At 36.5% G+C, this 17,811-nt stretch overlaps 1 protein-coding gene across 1 annotated transcript in view; it reads right to left on the bottom strand.

Annotated features, from left to right (window-relative positions):
* Positions 1-17,163, bottom strand: part of BCAS3 (BCAS3 microtubule associated cell migration factor) — an 881,625-nt gene extending 864,462 nt beyond the window's left edge. The window contains exons 1-3 of the mRNA XM_044671669.1: positions 17,087-17,163; positions 11,108-11,162; positions 3,384-3,459 (exon numbers count right to left, since the gene is read on the bottom strand). Coding sequence (XP_044527604.1) covers positions 3,384-3,459; positions 11,108-11,162; positions 17,087-17,157 — 202 coding nt within the window. The 5' untranslated portion in view covers positions 17,158-17,163. The remainder of the gene's footprint in view (positions 1-3,383; positions 3,460-11,107; positions 11,163-17,086) is intronic.
* Positions 17,164-17,811: the final 648 nt, after the last annotated feature.

Below are 17,811 nucleotides of genomic sequence, written 5' to 3'. Positions count from 1 at the left end.
AAATGAAAGAAGGGGAGAGTAATGAATGTTGGAGGGGATGTGGCAAAATTGGGACATTAATGCATTGCTGGTGGAGCTGTGAACTGATCCAGCCATTCTGGCTGGCAATTTGGAATCATGCTCAAAGGGCTATAAAAGAATGCCTTCCCTTTGATCCAGCCATACCATTGCTGGGTTTGTACCCCAAAGAGATCATAGATAAACAGACTTGTACGAAAATATTCATAGCTGCGCTTTTTGTGGTGGCAACAAATTGGAAAAGGAGGGGATGTCCTTCAATTGGGGAATGGCTGAACAAACTGTGGTATATGCGGGTGATGGAATACTATTGTGCTAAAAGGAATAATAAACTGGAGGAGTTCCAGGTGAACTGGAGAGACCTCCGGGAACTGATGCAGAGCGAAAGGAGCAGAGCCAGAAGAACTCTATACACAGAGACTGATATACTGTGGTAAAATTGAATGTAATGGACCTCTGTACCAGCAGCAATACAATGACCCAGGACAATTCCGAGGGATTTATGGTAAAGATGCTACCCACATTTAGAGGAAGGACTGCAGGAGAGGAAACATATAAGAAAAACAACTGCTTGAAGGCATGGGTCGGGGTGGACATGATTGAGGGTGTGGACTCGAAACTACCACACCAATGCAACTACCAACAATTTGGAAATTGGTCTTGATCAAGGACACATGACAAAACTAGTGGAAATGCGCATCGGCCATGGGTGGGGAGAATGGCTAAAATGAAAGAAGGGGAGAGTAATGAATGTTGGAGGGGATGTGGCAAAGTTGGGACATTAATGCATTGCTGGTGGAGCTGTGAACTGATCCAACCATTCTGGATGGCAATTTGGATCTATGCTCAAAGGGCTATAAAAGAATGTCTACCCCTTGATCCAGCCATACCATTGTTGGGTTTGTACCCCAAAGAGATCATAGATAAACAGACTTGCACAAAAATATTTATAGCCACGCTTTTTGTGGTGGCAAAAAACTGGAAAATGAGGGTATGTCCTTCAATTGGGGAATGGCTGAACAAACTGTGGTATATGCTAGTGATGGAATACTATTGTGCTAAAAGGAATAATAAACTGGAGGAATTCCATGTGAATTGGAAAGACCTCCAGGAACTGATGCAGAGTGAAAGAAGCAGAGCCAGAAGAACATTGTACACAGAGACTGATATACTGTGGTAAAATCAAATGCAATGGACTTCTGTACTAGCAGCAATGCAATGACCTGGACAATTCTGAGGGATTGATGGAAAAAAATGCTACCCACATTCAGAGGAAGAACAGCAGGAGAGGAAACACAGAAGAAAATCAACTGCTTGAATGCATGGGATGATGAGGACATGATAGGGGATGGAAAGTACCACACCAATGCAACTTTCAACAATTTGGAAATAGGTCTTGATTAATGACACATGTTAAAACCAGTGGAAATGCATATCGGCCAGGGTCGGGGGGTGGTCGGGGGGTGAAGGGGAAAGTAAGAGCTTAAATCTTGTAACCATGTTAACTTTTCTAAAATATAAATATTAATAAATGTTTAAAAAAAGAAAGAAAGAAAGAATACTAAGTGTTAATTCTAAGGCAAGAGATAAGGGTTTAAAAAAATGTTTATATCTTTTCTTCATTAAAGGCAAGGTGACAAAATGAAAATAAAGGGTTGGATTTAGAGAAACCTTGAATTAAAACCTAGCTCTGACAAATAATATTTGTATTATCTCAGGCAAAACACATAACCTGAATGGCAACTTTAATATCTTAAAATGGGGATTATCAGGGGGGCAGCTGGGTGGCTCAGTGGATTGAGAGCCAGGCCTAGAGACAGGAGGTCCTAGGTTCAAATCTGACCTCAGACACTTCCCAGATGTGTGACCCTGGACAAGTCACTTGATCCCCATTGCCTACCCCTTACTGCTCTTCTGCCTTGGAGCCAATACACAGTATTGACTCCAAGAGGGAAGGTAAGGGTTTAAAAAAAAAAAAAAAGCATGTGAAAAGGGAATTAATACTCCCTTTGTTTTTTTTTTAACTTAATCAATCAGGAATTTGGAATTCCCCTCCCTTTTAATTTAATCAGTCAGGAACTTAAAGATACTTTATCAGAAACAGAAAATTGATCCCAGAGGCACACAGGGCAGTGCCAGACAAATTAAGGAACTATGGTTGGTTCCTGAGGTGTCAGGTGGGAGAACTAGTAGGTGGAGATAAATGTTTATAAGGTGAGACCCAGTATGAAATGGGGCATTCTGATTCCCACTCATGCTCTAGAGCAGGGGTGGGCAACCTTTTTGGCCATGAGAGTCATAAACACCACATTTTTTAAAATGTAATTTCATGAGCCATATAGTGCTCACAGTGCGAGCTCCTCTAACAGCGCCTGAAAAAAAAATTAACTTTATGGCTCCTACAGAAAGAACCAGATATGGCTCTAGAGCCATATATTGCTGACCCCTGCTCTAGAGGCACTCAGATTCAGTCTCTTGTTGAAGGAGCTCTCTCTTACACTGGCGGCCCTTGCTGAAGGGACTCTCAGACTCAGATTCAGATTCCTACATTGATGATTTGGCCTGAAGGGAGATGCTTACTCTGGGGACTCTTACTGAAGAGATTCTCGTGCTCTTCTGTCTGAAGATTGAGGGTGAGCTGGAGTTCATCAGAAAAGACTCTAGGACAGTAGGCTAGGCAATTCTCTACCTCCTTCCTATATTTCCATCGTTTTACTATCTCTATTTCAATTAAACTAAATTGTTAAAGCTACTAACAGCCTCATAATTTTAACTGTAATTATTACAATTGGCAACTACTCTTTCTAACCCTTACAGACAAACAAAAGTGCTTTACCTACCTTATTTCATCTTATCCTAAAAACAGCTGTAACATTATTATTATTCCCATTTTATAGATGAGAATGCTATGAGTTCAAAAATATTAAGTGGTGTGCCCATGGTCAAATAACCAAGGCTCTTTATCAAATCAAATAACTCTTTTGAGTCCAATCCCAATATCCATTCACTATCTTATAAAACCTTCTTAGGAAATGAGTGATGTCAAACTGAAAATTAAGATGTTCATATAGAACGTGGGTCCCCATCTTTTATGTGGTTTTGAGGAAAGTCTTTAAAATTGTATTTCAATATTTTGAATTTTTTAAATCTAAGAGAAAAAGATGAAATTAATTTTCATCACAAAAGACTATTTTATATTATAATTATACTAATTTATAAATTCCATACAACTTCACCAAAATTAAAACTAACCATCTTAAAAAAAGATAATATAGAGCCAAGGCAAGAGTTCTCATGTAATCAGCTCAATTGTAAACATTTCAATATTCAGTATTTCAATAGCATGCATAAGAATAAAACCATACCATTTAAATCTGCATTTTCAAATCTGATCCATACTATTTTCTCCTTCTCTTCTGTGAGAGGTGTTCCACTATAAGCCTAGATGGGAAATAAAAATATTTATATTAAAATCATATTCTACAACTTTTAATAACTCAAAGACCAAATAAGAACTGTTTTAACTAAAACTATATGCCTTGTAATGCTCCTCTTCTATTCAAACTCCAGAGAGCTTCCTGTATAGCAAGTACTAAACTAAAACTACCTATCTCCTTCTCCAACTTCATTAGCCCCAGATTTAGGTAGTCAGCCCCATAAAAATAGCAATATGAAAAAACAACACAAGAATCTGAAACAATTTTCTCCCTACAGGAAATTATCTAGATGGTTCAATTTATATATGATTGCGGATGTTGTCTTTAAATGATCACTCTATTGCAAATATTAATAATATGGAAATAGCTGTTAAACAATGATACATGTAAAAACCAGTGGAATTGCTCATCGGCTCTAGGAGGGGGAGAGAAGAGAGGAGGGAAAGAATATGAATCATGTAACCATGGAAAAAATTCTAAATTAATAAGTTAAATAATTAAAAATATCAAAATTTTTTAAAAATAAAAAGTTTTTGGACTACATGAAAATAAATTTCCATTATCTAAGAACAACTTGGGTAAAAATCACCACAGAAATTTAACATGCATGTTACTTTTAATTATGCAACTTTTTTCAATCAGTAAAAATCCTCTTACCCTCACACCCTAACCATCCCAAATTTAAAACGAAAGAAAAGCAAAATGTTATAAATATGTATAGAATGCAAACTCTATATATGTAGAAATTTATATATTATGTCCAAAAAAAGTCTCATTCTGCATTCCTGAGTCCTTCACCTCTCCATTAGGAAGTAATTGACATACTTCATCATTAGTCCTCTGGAACTTATTGATCGTTGCACTGATAAGAGTTCCTAAATGTTTCCCAAGTTTTTTATCATCATATTTGTTGTCATATAAGTTGTTCTGGTTCTGTTTACTCTGTTACAGTTCATAAAAGTCCTTCTCTGAAGTCATCACCATCATTTTGTATAACACAATATTTCATTGTATTACTATATGATAATTTGTTCAGTCATTCCCCAATTCATGAGTGACTCAGATCCCCATTCTTTGCCACATTATAAAGAGCTATAAATATTTTTGTGTCCCTAATTAGATTGTTTTGCTTAGAGCTAGTCCCCCCTCTCATCTTTCTAAGTCTTTCTCACCCCTTCTTCTCTTTCCCTTCTATCTTTTTGGAGTGAAATATATATCTATACCCAGCTCTGTGTGTGTATTCTTATGGGGAAAACCAGGGAAGTTAACTTAAATATTATATGTGGGTTCAGAAGGGTGAGTAGGAGACAAGAATGACAAAAGGTGGGACTAAACAAGTTAGGGAGACTGGGTTTAAATGTTAGGGGAAATGTCTGTTGACAGAAATGACAGTTAGGCCTAACTGTCACCCTGCACCATCTAGATAAGGGGCCTGTGGAAACTAGCAAGCAAAAGAGGGTTTGTAACAAATTTAATTTAGGGAACTATGGTCTAAAGGATGGGAATAGGGGTTTCTACACTTCCAGACTATGGGCAAACCACATGGTCAGGGGAGGGACTTATCTACAGTGAACTAAACGTAAAGCAAGACAGGGCCAAAAGAATAGCAGGACTAAAGTGGATATCCTCACAGCAGAGTCCTGACACACTCCAGCGATGTTGTAGCTTCTCCAGGACCACTATCTACACTCCTTCAGGTGGGCAGATTTTGGGAGCTAACCCAGCCCAAGTTAACCTGCAACTCAGGTTGGGATTAATAGTCTCTACCAAAAATCTCCCACTAGTAGATGCCAGTCTTCCTTCTGGATATCAAGAAATCTGGGTGCAAACTTCACTTCCTCTGAGGTCTCCCAGGATCAGTTACAACTTGTCCCAACCACCATGGAGTCCGTCTCAGAGAGAGAGAGAACCACACTTCCTGTTTCCCCATTCCATTTAGAATTCTCCAGCCCTTCCTGCTAGGTCTCCTAAATAATAATTAAGTAATCTTCCTCACAACAGTATATATAAATTTTCTCCTTTTTGAATAATTCAGAGAAGAGTAAGGTTTGTGAGCTATTCTTTTCATCCCTCTCCTCATTAGCATTGATGTATAATATACTTGCAAATTCTGAGATAGGGAGATAATTTTCCTTTCCCTTCCTTTCTCTCTTCATTCTCCCTCTCCCCCAACCCCATGTATTCTTCCTCTCTTGACATTTTTCTCTTTAGATCATCAGGATCCAATAGAACCAACCACTCTTAAATCCTATCTAATTAGACTTCCTCTATGACTTCTGAAAAGTCAAGGATAGGAGGGAAGAAAAGTACCCCCTTCTTCCCATATATGAAAGTAAGCATTTTATCCTTTAGTCCTTTAGTCCTTCATTCATTCATTCATTTTTACCTTTTTATATTTCTCTTATTTTGCTTTAAATTCCAATTTCCAGTTGAATTTCAAGCTCTGGTTGTTAATTCAGAAATGCTTAAAAGTCCCCTATTTCATTAACGTTCCATTTTTTTTTACCTCCTGTAGCATTATACCTAGTTTTGCTGGACAAGTTATTCTTGGCTCTCATGTTCCAAGCTTTCTGCTCCTTAATAGTGGTGACTGCTAAAACATGAATGATCCTGAATACCTGAATTCTTTCTTTCTAGTTATTTGCAGTATTTTTAATTTGACTTGAAAGCTCTGGACTTTGGCTATGATGTTTGACTATAAGTTTTCATTTTAAAGTTTCTTTCAAGAAGGTATGAGCTGGTCCTGCTTTCTTGGCATATTAAGCATTGTGTTTTTTCTTGGATCTTGGGGACTTATAAGCTTTTAGTGTCCCCAAAGTGCCCTGATGCCAGACAAATTGAGATTACTACCCTACTGGTACGAAGTCTACAAGTTCCTGACCTGAATTTAGGTCTAAGCAACATCAAAATGCTACTGGATGCTGCCCTGATCAGCCAATTGGAAAACTTTGCTGGTGCAGGGTAACAGAATTGTAACATCCCCTTTAGACTAGGATGCCTACACCTGGCTAATCCTCTGCAGGCTGAGATAGAAGCTGGACCTATGACCCAACTCTCTGCCTATGGTCTAAAGCCATACCATTACTTACTGGGTACTTCCTTCATGTTCATTAACTGTAGACACACTCTAAGACTGAGCTCATGATTCCCAAAAATCAGGAGTTTGTTCGCTTTTTTTTTAACAGAGGGGAAAATTTATCTTTTTTCCCTCTTTTTAAAAAGAAAAATTATTTAATATAGTTTTTTCCCCAAGTATCCCTGCTCTTTCCTCCACACCCCACACATAAAAGGTATCATATAACAACAGTGGGGGGGGGGGGAAGGTAAGAAGAGGGAGGGAGGGAGAGTGGGACGGAGGAAAGGAGGGTGGGAGGGAGAGAAAGGGAGATTGTGTCTTTCACGTTTCTATTTTTCAGTTCTCTCAAGTGGTGGGAATTCACAAGTTATTCTTCAAATATTAATTCTGTAGCTGAATTTAATGTTCTTTTGGTTCTACTCATTTCACTTTTCATTACTTCCATTACTTCATAACTTCATTAACCTGCTCATTGTTTCTTATGACACATTAGAATTCAATCACAATTATATATCACAATTTGTGCAGACATTCCCCAACCTTTGACTTCACCAAGAGAGCTGCTACAAATATATTGGAAGATATAGGTTCTTTTCCTTTCTTCCTGACCTCAATGGAAAACAGATGCAATAGTACTACAGCTGGATCTGAGAGTATACACAGTTTTATCAGTCTTTGGGCAAAATTCCAAATTACTTTCCAAAATCAGTTACCAGTTCCAACAACAGTGTATTAATGTCCCAATTTTTCCACATCTCCAACATTTGACATTTTATCCTTGTATAATTTTAGCTAATTTGAGAGGTTTGAGATCTCAGAATTATTTTGATTTGCATTCCTCTAATCAGTGTGATTTAGAATGTTTTTTTCATATACCTATATATGGCTTTGATTTCTTCATCCAAAAGAACTCATTCACTTTCATGATTTCAACCAGGGGTCTTAGGTGGCTACTCTCAAATCTTCATCTGACCTCCCTACAGTTGACAAGCTTCAATTGGAATATGCCACCAACAGTGATGATGAAACTTGAGAGAAGAGACACACTCAAAAACAGAATAAAACATGCATTTTCAGATATGGTTAATCCGGCCATTTTACTTGACTATGCATATTTTCACAGTAACGCTTTTTTCTTTATTTTTATTTCTAATGACATGGAATGTGAGAGGACGGGGGGAGGGAGGGGAAGAGAGAGTGATAAAGACACTTTATTTATAAATTAAAAAAGAAAAGGCCAAAAAGGAAGCCAGACAAGCAATACAACTTTAAAAGCTAAAGATTAATTTTATTATATTTGTGATTGTTTATTCTTTCAGTCATGTTCAACTTTCCATTACCCCATGGACAATATATCGTCATGTTGATGAACCTATGGCATGTGTGCCTGAGGAATTGCTCCCTTCCCATTCTTCACACAAGTCTGAGGACATTTCTCACATCATCTGTGCCCAGCAGCCCAATGGGAGCACTTCCTCTCTCCCCTATCTGGGATAAGGTTGGGGGTGGGAGGGTGGCTCACATGCAGCATGAGGATTCCCATTTGGGTACTCAGTCTCTAAAAGTTTTGCCATCACTAAACTATACCTTTGCATGGGGTTTTCTTAGCAAAGATACTAGAATGGTTCACCATTTCCTCCTCAAGAGGATTCAGTGAATCTTTGTGTTAGCAGTTAAATGACTTATATAAGGTCTCACAACTAGGAAATATATGAGGCCAGATTATAATTCAAATCTACCTAATGCTCCACAGTCGCCTCTTTGATCTTATATATTACATATTCTTTAAAAGAAAAGTGAGCTGGGATATAGCCAAGATAGTGGAGCAGGTAAAGGGACCCTTCTTATTTCTAACAAATTACCCTCTAAAAAGCAATGATATAATGCCTCAAAACAAATTCTGGAGCAGCATAACCCAAAAAAATAAAAGGTGAAGTAATTTTTCAGTCCAAACCAACTTAGAAAGCCTTCATGAGGGATCTTGTGCACTGGGGTAGAAGTGGAACACAGCATACCAGGGCAGGATCCACTTAAGCAAAAGGATCCTACTCAACTGAAGTAGCAGTCAAGGCTTCCAGAACTCTAAGCCACAGATAGTAAGGGGGGATCAGACAACTGCTTAGAAGATTACAGGGATCCTTTAGCTGATCAGACTATATATCAGACTATATACATTCTTCATCCACTTCTCTTTCCATGGACATATTCCAAAGCTTATCTTGTTATAGAGGCCTGACACATCAAACCTAAATTCTACCTAAATTCTACCACCTGATGTAAGTTTCTCTAGAAATTAATCATTCTCCTCTCCACCTCCCTTATTAGATTACCCACAGAAATTCCTAGTTTCTGTTTCTAAGATCAAACTAATTTTTCCTTATTACATAACTCTGCCTCAATTTATTTCCCTTCTTCAAAAATCAAGCATCTCTCCATCAGAATCTACCTTTGCTCTTTCAGCATCTCCTTTTCTGTTATTATCACTATCATCTAGGCTCAAAACCTTGTAGTCAACTCTCTCTTCTGTCTACCTCACCCTAGACCCTGATCAATAAATTCTAACTGATTCTACCTCTCCAGTCTCTCTCTTATCCTATGATCCCAACTCTGCATTCCTACTTTAATCAACCATAATTTTGCTCTTATCATATTTTGCCTAAACTATTTTCATAACCTTCTACATTCTTCTCCTTACCTCCAGTCTTTCACTTCTTGTCCTCAACTTACATAGTCTAATAAACAGGAGGAAGGAGGCAATAAGACAAATTAAAAAATAACTTGTATTCTTGTCATTTCATCAGTGTAGTTTCCACTGACAGTTTTCACAATCTATAATTATAAGGCACTTACAGGAGACTAAGACATTACGTAACATTATACAATTTTTTTGTCCAAACCATAAATTTATCAGTGTGGGGCCCTCCCATCTCAGAAATTTCTTCTATGGAATCAAATCAACAACTCATACTGTCTTAGAAAGAGGTCAAGTGACTTATCCTTGACACAAAGCCAGAACGAAATTTGTTCTATGGTATTTTGCAATTGATAACTTATAGTCTCCTAAAATTCTCCTGTTATTTTATGAATTTAGTCTCCTTAACTAGACTTTAGCTTGGTCTGTTCTAATACAGAATTAGTTTTCATATCGTGCCTTTTCTTCTAATAGTATATGCTTAAAGTTTTTAAATATGAAAAAAGAATTAGACATGTTTCCTGGATACTCAAGTTCTGTTTCTACTTCATTTTTACTCTTCTTCTGACTGTCCACTGCTACTTTCCCTTGTATGACTGTTTTATTTAAAGCAATCATAAACCGTATTTTAGGACTATTTAAACGATCCTCAAAGTTGGTGTGGCATATTTACTAATAGCTTTTTTTCAACAACAGGGTTCAGGATGGCATGGGAAGAGGAGAAAAAAGTCATAGTCATGAAGTCTCCTCCCTAAATTCAGTACTTCTAGAGATAATTCTAGTATCTATTCTAGATTATTCTAGGTCAGGTGTCATATAGGGGATAGAACCAGGTCTGGAGTCAAGAAGGCCAAAGTTCAAATCTGTCTCAGACACTAGTTGAGTGACCCTGGGCAATTCACTTAACCAATGTTTGCTTCATTTTTCTTATCTATAAAATGGGTGTTAATAATAGCACCTCCCTCTCAGGGTTATTGTGAGGATCAAATAAGATCATAATTATAAAGTGCTTAGCACAGTGCTAACACATATTAGCCACAGAAATGTTAGCTATTTAGTAGTAGTAGTAGTAGTAGTAGTAGTAGTAGTAGTAGTAGTAGTAGTAGTAGTAGTAGTAGTAGTAGTAGTATAATCACTTTTATTCTCTTTCCTCTGCATAAGAAGGACAACAAGTCTCAGGAGTACTAGCTCTCCAAGGGACTATCAGACAAAACTGATAACAGAAGAAAATTTAAGTAGAAACAGAATTTATGTATCCAGGAAATCCTAATTATTTTACTACTGATGAGGCCCTATATTCTTCAAAGAAAATTCCAAAGCATTCCAACTTCTACTACTACAACTGGGAAAGAACAAATATTTTATATAAAAGTGGTATATAAAAACCTAACTATCTAGGGAAAAAACAGTTCGGAGTAATAGGATAACTAGGCCTTTGCATATATAGCTTTAAAACTTGTTCAACAACAAAATAGATGCAGTTTTGTGTTTAAGTCTAATTTCCAATTGACCAAATTGCACATCACATTCTACAAACACAGAATGTTGAGATAAAGAGAAAAGGCCATGGGAGTAGAACTAGGAAAAAAGATCCAATCCCAGGGACTCTCATTCTCCCAGCAAAGTCATCCCAGAAGGCAGTAAATGAGCTATTATGTTACTCCACTGGACTGTTCCACACCAACAAAAGCCAAAAAACAAAATCTTCTCAAGACAGATCAAACGTTGCACAGCCACAACTAAAGAAAGTCTTTCAACTGAAACCCTGGGTGGTAAAAGAGCAAAATTCTATTGGAACCTGACTAAGGTAAATAAAACAAAATGTTTCCCACCTACATGAGGCAAAATATAAAAACATTTCCAGAGGCAGAGCAAGTCACTTACCTGTGGCACCACATCCTGAAGGAAGGTCACAACGCTTTCCATATAAGACTGCTCCCTGAAAAAAAAAAGAAAAGAAAATGAAGAAAAATCACCAAGAAAGCTTAAGATAGTAGAACACAATGTAAGTAAAGGAAAAAGATCAGTTTATAAGTTCTGAGTTAGCCTCCCCTCTGAATGAGTCAACTCGAGAAAAAAAGAGTTCAATTTCCATCCCACAGTTTTCTTCAACATGTCCAATTTGGGCAGTTTGATTTTTCTAGTCTCATAAGCCTCTCTGATAACCTAAAAAACTTGAATGTAACTGACTTGAGAACTTTAAATTTTTTTTCTTAGAAATAAAACTTAACAACATAGGAAAAAATACAAAATGAAGATATATACAGAATTCCTTCCTGGCATATTAATAGCCTTCACCTCTTGATAAAGTCATTCTTCATACCTGCAGATCCATTGTGATCTATGTTTAAAATGATGACAGAAAATAAACTCTATTGATAGAAGCCCTAGTTACTTAAAAAAGATGTTAACTTCTGAGTCAGAGCAACACATTGCCCTAGTTAGGACTAAAACAAATGTTGATGACCATACTAAGTGTCTGACCTCTAAATCTGAAACAATATTATGTTGCAGGTGCAGAATGTAAAGATGTAATACTACAGTCATTAAGGCCCCATGACTCTGAAGGCAAGATTAAAGGTGTGAAAGATTTGTCTAAAAGGAGGTACAAAGTAACATTGTTAATGTAACTTGCCAATGATACAGAAAAGCTTGAGTTATCCCAAGTATTTAAAATCACCCAAAGACCCTACAAGTGCTAGCTGTAAACAAAAATAATCAAAGTAAGAAGATGATCAAAGCTATTATAAATTGTACATAAAGCACAATACTTTTTTTCCCAAAAATTATGACATATATCATCTGGTTTCCTTAAATTTACTTCCTTTTCATTCTACAACAACAAAGAGAAACTACAAAACAAAAACTATCAGGAATAATTTAAATATTAAGATGCAAAAAATTATTTCATTAGTATCTGTCACAAGCATGCATGGCACTGAAAAGCATACACAAAAATGCATAGCAAAAATGGAAACATTCAGCTATAATAAAAATCAACAGAGATTAATGTTTTCTTGAGAAAGAATAAAAACAGGTCCTTGTGTTTTCCAAATAAGACAATGACTTTATTTTAAAACTTGAGCAAGTTTATAAGATCAATCAATGAATTTAAAGTTGAAAGTCATTATATGAATCTAGCTTAACTTTTCTCCTTTAACAGAAGAAGAAACTGAGGTCCCAAGAAGGTAACTTGCCCAGTCACGTACACAGTTTAAATTCAATGACTCTAATGAAAGAGAAGGAATGGAGGGGGTAAAAGCTACTTATGTTTTAAAGCAGTGTCAGTAGTTAGTTAATTCATTCCATTATCATTTATTAAATGCCCACTGTGTACTAAGCATGGTACAAAGCACTGAGAATAGACCCCAAAAATAGTCCTGCTCTCAAGTTTATATTTTAATCAGGGAAAAATAATATGAATGCAGCAAGTAAATCAAAATATATACAATGTAAATATGAAGTAATTTAGGGGGAGAGAACATTAACAACTAGGGAAGGAAAATAAGAAGCAGGAAAGAATTTGTGGAGGAGATGGTGCTTCAGCTGTGCCTTGAAAGAAGCAGGGATTCTGAGGTAAATAAGAAGAGGGAGAGCACTTGAGCCTGTAAAAAGGAAAGGAGACAATAAATAGCATGTAATAAAATGGAAAGGGCAAATAAGAGAATTTGGCTGAACTAAAATATATAATGAAGAATATTTAGCCAGGAAAAGTAGGTAAGAGATAGATTATAAAGCCTGTAAATAAAATGGGTAGATGGATGGTACTTTTTACTAAAAGCAACTAGAAGTCACCAAAGAATGAATGATAGGGTTTTTTTACTGTTTCTGTTCAGGCATTTCAGTTGGATCTGACTATTTGAGACCGCGGTTGGGTAAAGATAGTGGAGTGGTTTACCATTTCCTTCTCCACCTCATTTTACAGAAGAGGAAACTGGGGCCAGTGGGGGAAGTGATTTACCCAAGGTCACAAAGCTAATGTCTGAGGCCGGATTTAAACTCAAGTCTTTCTGACTTCAGGCCCTGTGCTCTATCCACTACACCACCTACCTGCCCCTGTAATATAGTTAGACCTGTGATATAAGAGTTATAAGATCATCAGCTTGGCAGCTATTTGGAAAACAGATTAAACGGGGAAAAACTGGAGTAAGGGATATCATTTAGGACAGAGATACAATAATCTAGGCAAAAGGTAAGAAAGGTCTAAATTAAAATAAAAGCAATGTTAGTGAACAGAAGGATATGGATGTGAGATATATTGTGGAGGTAGAATCAGCAAGATCTGACAACTAATGATATATGAGAAGAGTTCAAGGAGAATACCCAGCTTGTGAACATGTTAATTAGAAAGATGGTACACAGTACTCTCAACACAGTTAAGTAAAGTTGGGAATTAGAGAGGATAGAGGGGAATAGAAGGCAGGAATGAGATCTGTTTTGATCATAAGCTTAAGATGTCTATAGGCCATCCAGCTGGAAATATTCAATAGCTAGTTGGTGATGAAAAATTAGGCCTGAAAAAAAGCTAAGTTTGGATTCATTTAACTAGTGGCATAGATGATATAGGAATCCCTTAGGAACCATGAAGGCATCATCAAAAAAGAGACGGAGAAAAAAAGATCCAAGAACAGGTCAGCTGGGTACACCAAAACATGATGGATATAATCCATAGTTAAGAATAGGAAAGAGACAAAAAGTAAAAGGGCAGGGACATTTAAGAGTAAAGGAAAGCCTATGTATTTCAACTACTGAATTAAAGTGAGTTAAGATTGGAAAAGAAAAGTAAAATCTGAGCTGCTATAACAAATCATCTGGGAAAATACTGGCCTACAGTGGATTTGGAGTTAGGTAATCTTGAGAACAAAGAAGAGATCTGTGGTGAGTTAGAAAGATGATGAAGAATGTAGAAGGACAGAAAGTTTATGGTTAGAAGGCATTTAGAGTTCTTGTTCAAGGTTCAAGTATGGTTTTTTTCAAGGAGTCAGGAGACTGAGCAAAAAACAGCAAGTAGACATGTATAGCTGTGTCAGAGGGAGTATGGAGAGAAGTAACATAAAAAGCCTGGAAAGGTAGGAAGGGACAAGAATATGAAGTTTTTAAATGCTAAACAAAGGACTTCATAATGGATTCTAAAGGTAATTCGGAGCCATTGGAATTTATTGAGAAGGAAGATAACATGGTCAGACCTGTACTTTAGACAATTCACTTTGGAAAGAGAAGAGCCTGAAGGCAGAAAGACCAATTAAAAAAAAAAAAAAAGCTACTGCAAGATAAGAGGGGATACAGGTCTAAACTAAGATGGTGTTTGAGTAGCCAGAAGAGGAAATATATTGAAGAAGTATTTCCAAGTTGGAAATGACAAGATCTGGCAAATGACTAGATGTATGGGATAAGGGTAAGGAGTAAAGGATAACACCAAAGTTTTGATCCTGGGTAACTTAAGTGGATGGTGTTGCTCTTAAGTATAATGGGGAAAAAAGCAGGTAGGTAGCACAGTGAATAGAGTACTAGGCCTAGAGTTAGAAGACCTGGGTTCAAATCTGTGTGATTCTGGGCAAGTCACTTTATCCTAATAGTCCTTATTGCTCTTCTGCATTAGAATCAATACTTAATATTGATTTCAAGACAGAAGTATATAAAAAAAAAAGAATACAGAAGTGACATGAGATCATGATATCATATTGTTGTGCTATAAAAAATGTTGAGTAGGATGGTTTCAGAAAAATCTGGGAAGATTTATTATGAACTGATGCAAAGTGAAGTGAGCAGAACCAGAACATTGTAAGAGGAATGTTGTAAGGATTATCAATTGTGAAAAATTTCTCTACTATGATCGATACAATGATCCAAAACAATTTTGAAGGATTTATGATGAAAAATGCTATTTTGATGAAGTCTGAGTACAAATTGAAGAATAATTTTTTTCACTTTATTTTTCTTGCTTTTTTTGCAACATGTTGTCTTTCAATTGTTCAATTATCTCCGATTCTTTGTGACTCTAAGAATCACAGCATACCAATAATGTCCAAGAAGTTTCTTTTGTATATACTGAAGTGGTTTGCCATTTCCTTCTTCAGTGGATTAAGGAAAAGAGAGGTTAAGAGCCTTGCACAAGGTTACACAGCTAGTATCTGAGGCCAGATTTGAACTCGGGTCTCCCTGACTCTAGGCCCAGCACTCTATCCACTGAGCTACCTAGTTCAGCATTATGACTAATATGGAAATGTTTTACATGATTTCGCATGTGTAATTGACATAATATTTCTTGCCTTCTCAATAAGTGAGGGAGAAGGAGACAATTTGAAACAAAAAAAATTTTTAATATAAAAAACAATTTTTTTCTTTTTTTAAGGAAAATGGGAAAAGAGGGAAGACTTGGAGAGAAAAATAATGATTTTCTTTCAGCTATATTGAGTTTGAGATGCCTATAGGACATCTTGTTCAAAATGTCTACTAGGCAGTTGGTAGAACTGGGTTAAAGCTTAGAAAAGAGACTAGGGATGGATAAACAAATCTGGGAATCATTGCAAAGAGATGAGAGTTCAACACATAAGAGATCAAAAGATCAACAATATGGAAGAAAAAGGGCAAATAGTCCCAGGACAGAAACTTGGGAGGATATCTACAGTTAATGGATGTGACAGAGATGAACATCCAGCAAAAGAGATTGAGAAGTATTAGTCATCCCAAAAGGAAGAGAAACAAAAGAGAACAATGGCACAAAAACCCAGAGAGAAAATTTTCAAGAGGGTAAGTTAGTCACCAAGATCAAATGCTGTGTAGAGGTTAACATGAAGACTTTAAAAAAGGTCATTTAGATTTGGCAAATAAAAGATCACTGGTAACTTTGGAGAGAACAATTTCACTTAAATGATAAGGTTATAATGCAGATATAGAATGTTTAGAAGTGAGTAAAAGCAAAGGAAAGCCACTACTATAGTGGCTTTTTTTCCTCAAAAAAGGTTGTATAGGAAGGGATGAATAGATACAGGATGATAGCTAGCCAACAGGCAAATGTCAAGTTAGGGTTTTTAAAGACTGAGGAGACATGGACATACTTATACTCTGTAGGGAAGGAGCCAATAGTTAGTGAGAGATTGAAGATTAGAAAGAGTAAAAATTATTGTGAGGACAAACTATTTTAGAGATTTACAATCAAGAATATATCCAGGGGGCAGCTGGGTAGCTCAGTGGATTGAGAGCCAGGCCTAGAGATGGGAGGTCCTAGGTTCAAATCTGGCCTCAGACACTTCCCAGCTATGTGACCCTGGGCAAGTCACTTGACCCCCATTGCCTACCCTTACCACTCTTCCACCTATAAGTCAATACACAGAAGTTAAGGGTTTAAAAAAAATTAAAAAAAAAAGAATATATCCAGAAGGATAAGCCTTGGAACTTCATTAAACTTGAAGGAAGACATTAAAAATATAGTCAAGAGGGTAAGGTGAATGGGAGTTCTCAGTAAATGGTCTCAATTTTCTCAGTTAAGTATGAGATGAGTTCCTCATATAAAATGGTGGGGAAGAGAGTGATATGAGAGCCTTGAAGAAAAGAAAGTTCAAAGTGGGAGAGAAAATTGACTAGAGACAAATAGGATTTGCCTTGCTGCAGTGTTCCAGATGAGGGAAGGGAATATAGACTGTAAGTGTAATAGGCTCTACCTTTGGCTGAGAAAAAAATAAATGTCCTCCATACCACTCTCTCAAAGGCTTTACTTATCTGATAAGGCCAAAATTTTAAAGTATCTTCCAAAAGTAAGCACTACTCTGAAAATAAAAAACCACTTTAACTACAGGTCATGGCTAGAGAAATAAATGAGCCCCAAACTTCATAAGCCATTGGGCTTATTTTAAAGTTTCTTACGTTACAGCCTGAGGACGAACCACCACTCCCCCAGTACATCGGCTAGGTCTTCGTGGAGATTCTGTAGCCATGGCTGCTTTCACAATACCTATTTTCAGAAGAAAGGAAAAAATAAAATCACTATGTGAGAAAATTTACACTCACCCAATACTTGGTCCTTTTCAGGACTGCCTGCCTATTTATGATATTTATTCAGGAACTGCTGTACAGAGAGAAAAGACTAGAGGAAAAATAATTTTTATTTCAAAATAATTACAGTAACTCAGAGTTTTGTAGTATATAAAGTCTTATTCTCATGAAAATATTATAACATTGGTAGCTAGAATTCTTATTACCAATTTACGTATGAGTAAAATGATAGAAAGAAAAATTAAATAATTTCCCAGAATCACTTAGCTACTTGCTCAGCACTTTTTCCACTATCCAACATTCCTTTGCTTGTGTTTCAATGTAAGCCTTCATTTCAGAAGAAACTTCAAATTCTCATAGATTCATTCATCCCAGGAAGAATGGGGAAAAATAGAATGTGGAGAGGTTTACAGTGAAATATGTATCAATATAGCTGAACCATTCCTATGAATCTGAGTTTAAAAATTTTCTATACTATTTTCAAATCAAGATGAATTTACTAGCACTTATACAAAATACCTATCCTAAGTGTTTGTATTTTTAGAGACCTGCATTATAAATTAGACTTGGTACCCTATTTGTATATAACAAATTAA

The sequence above is a fragment of the Gracilinanus agilis genome, chromosome 4 (assembly GCF_016433145.1).
Source record: "Gracilinanus agilis isolate LMUSP501 chromosome 4, AgileGrace, whole genome shotgun sequence".
NCBI classification, from domain to species: Eukaryota; Metazoa; Chordata; class Mammalia; order Didelphimorphia; family Didelphidae; genus Gracilinanus; species Gracilinanus agilis.
The sequence above is the reverse complement of the archived record's forward strand: the minus strand, read 5'-3'. Positions and strand labels throughout refer to the sequence as shown.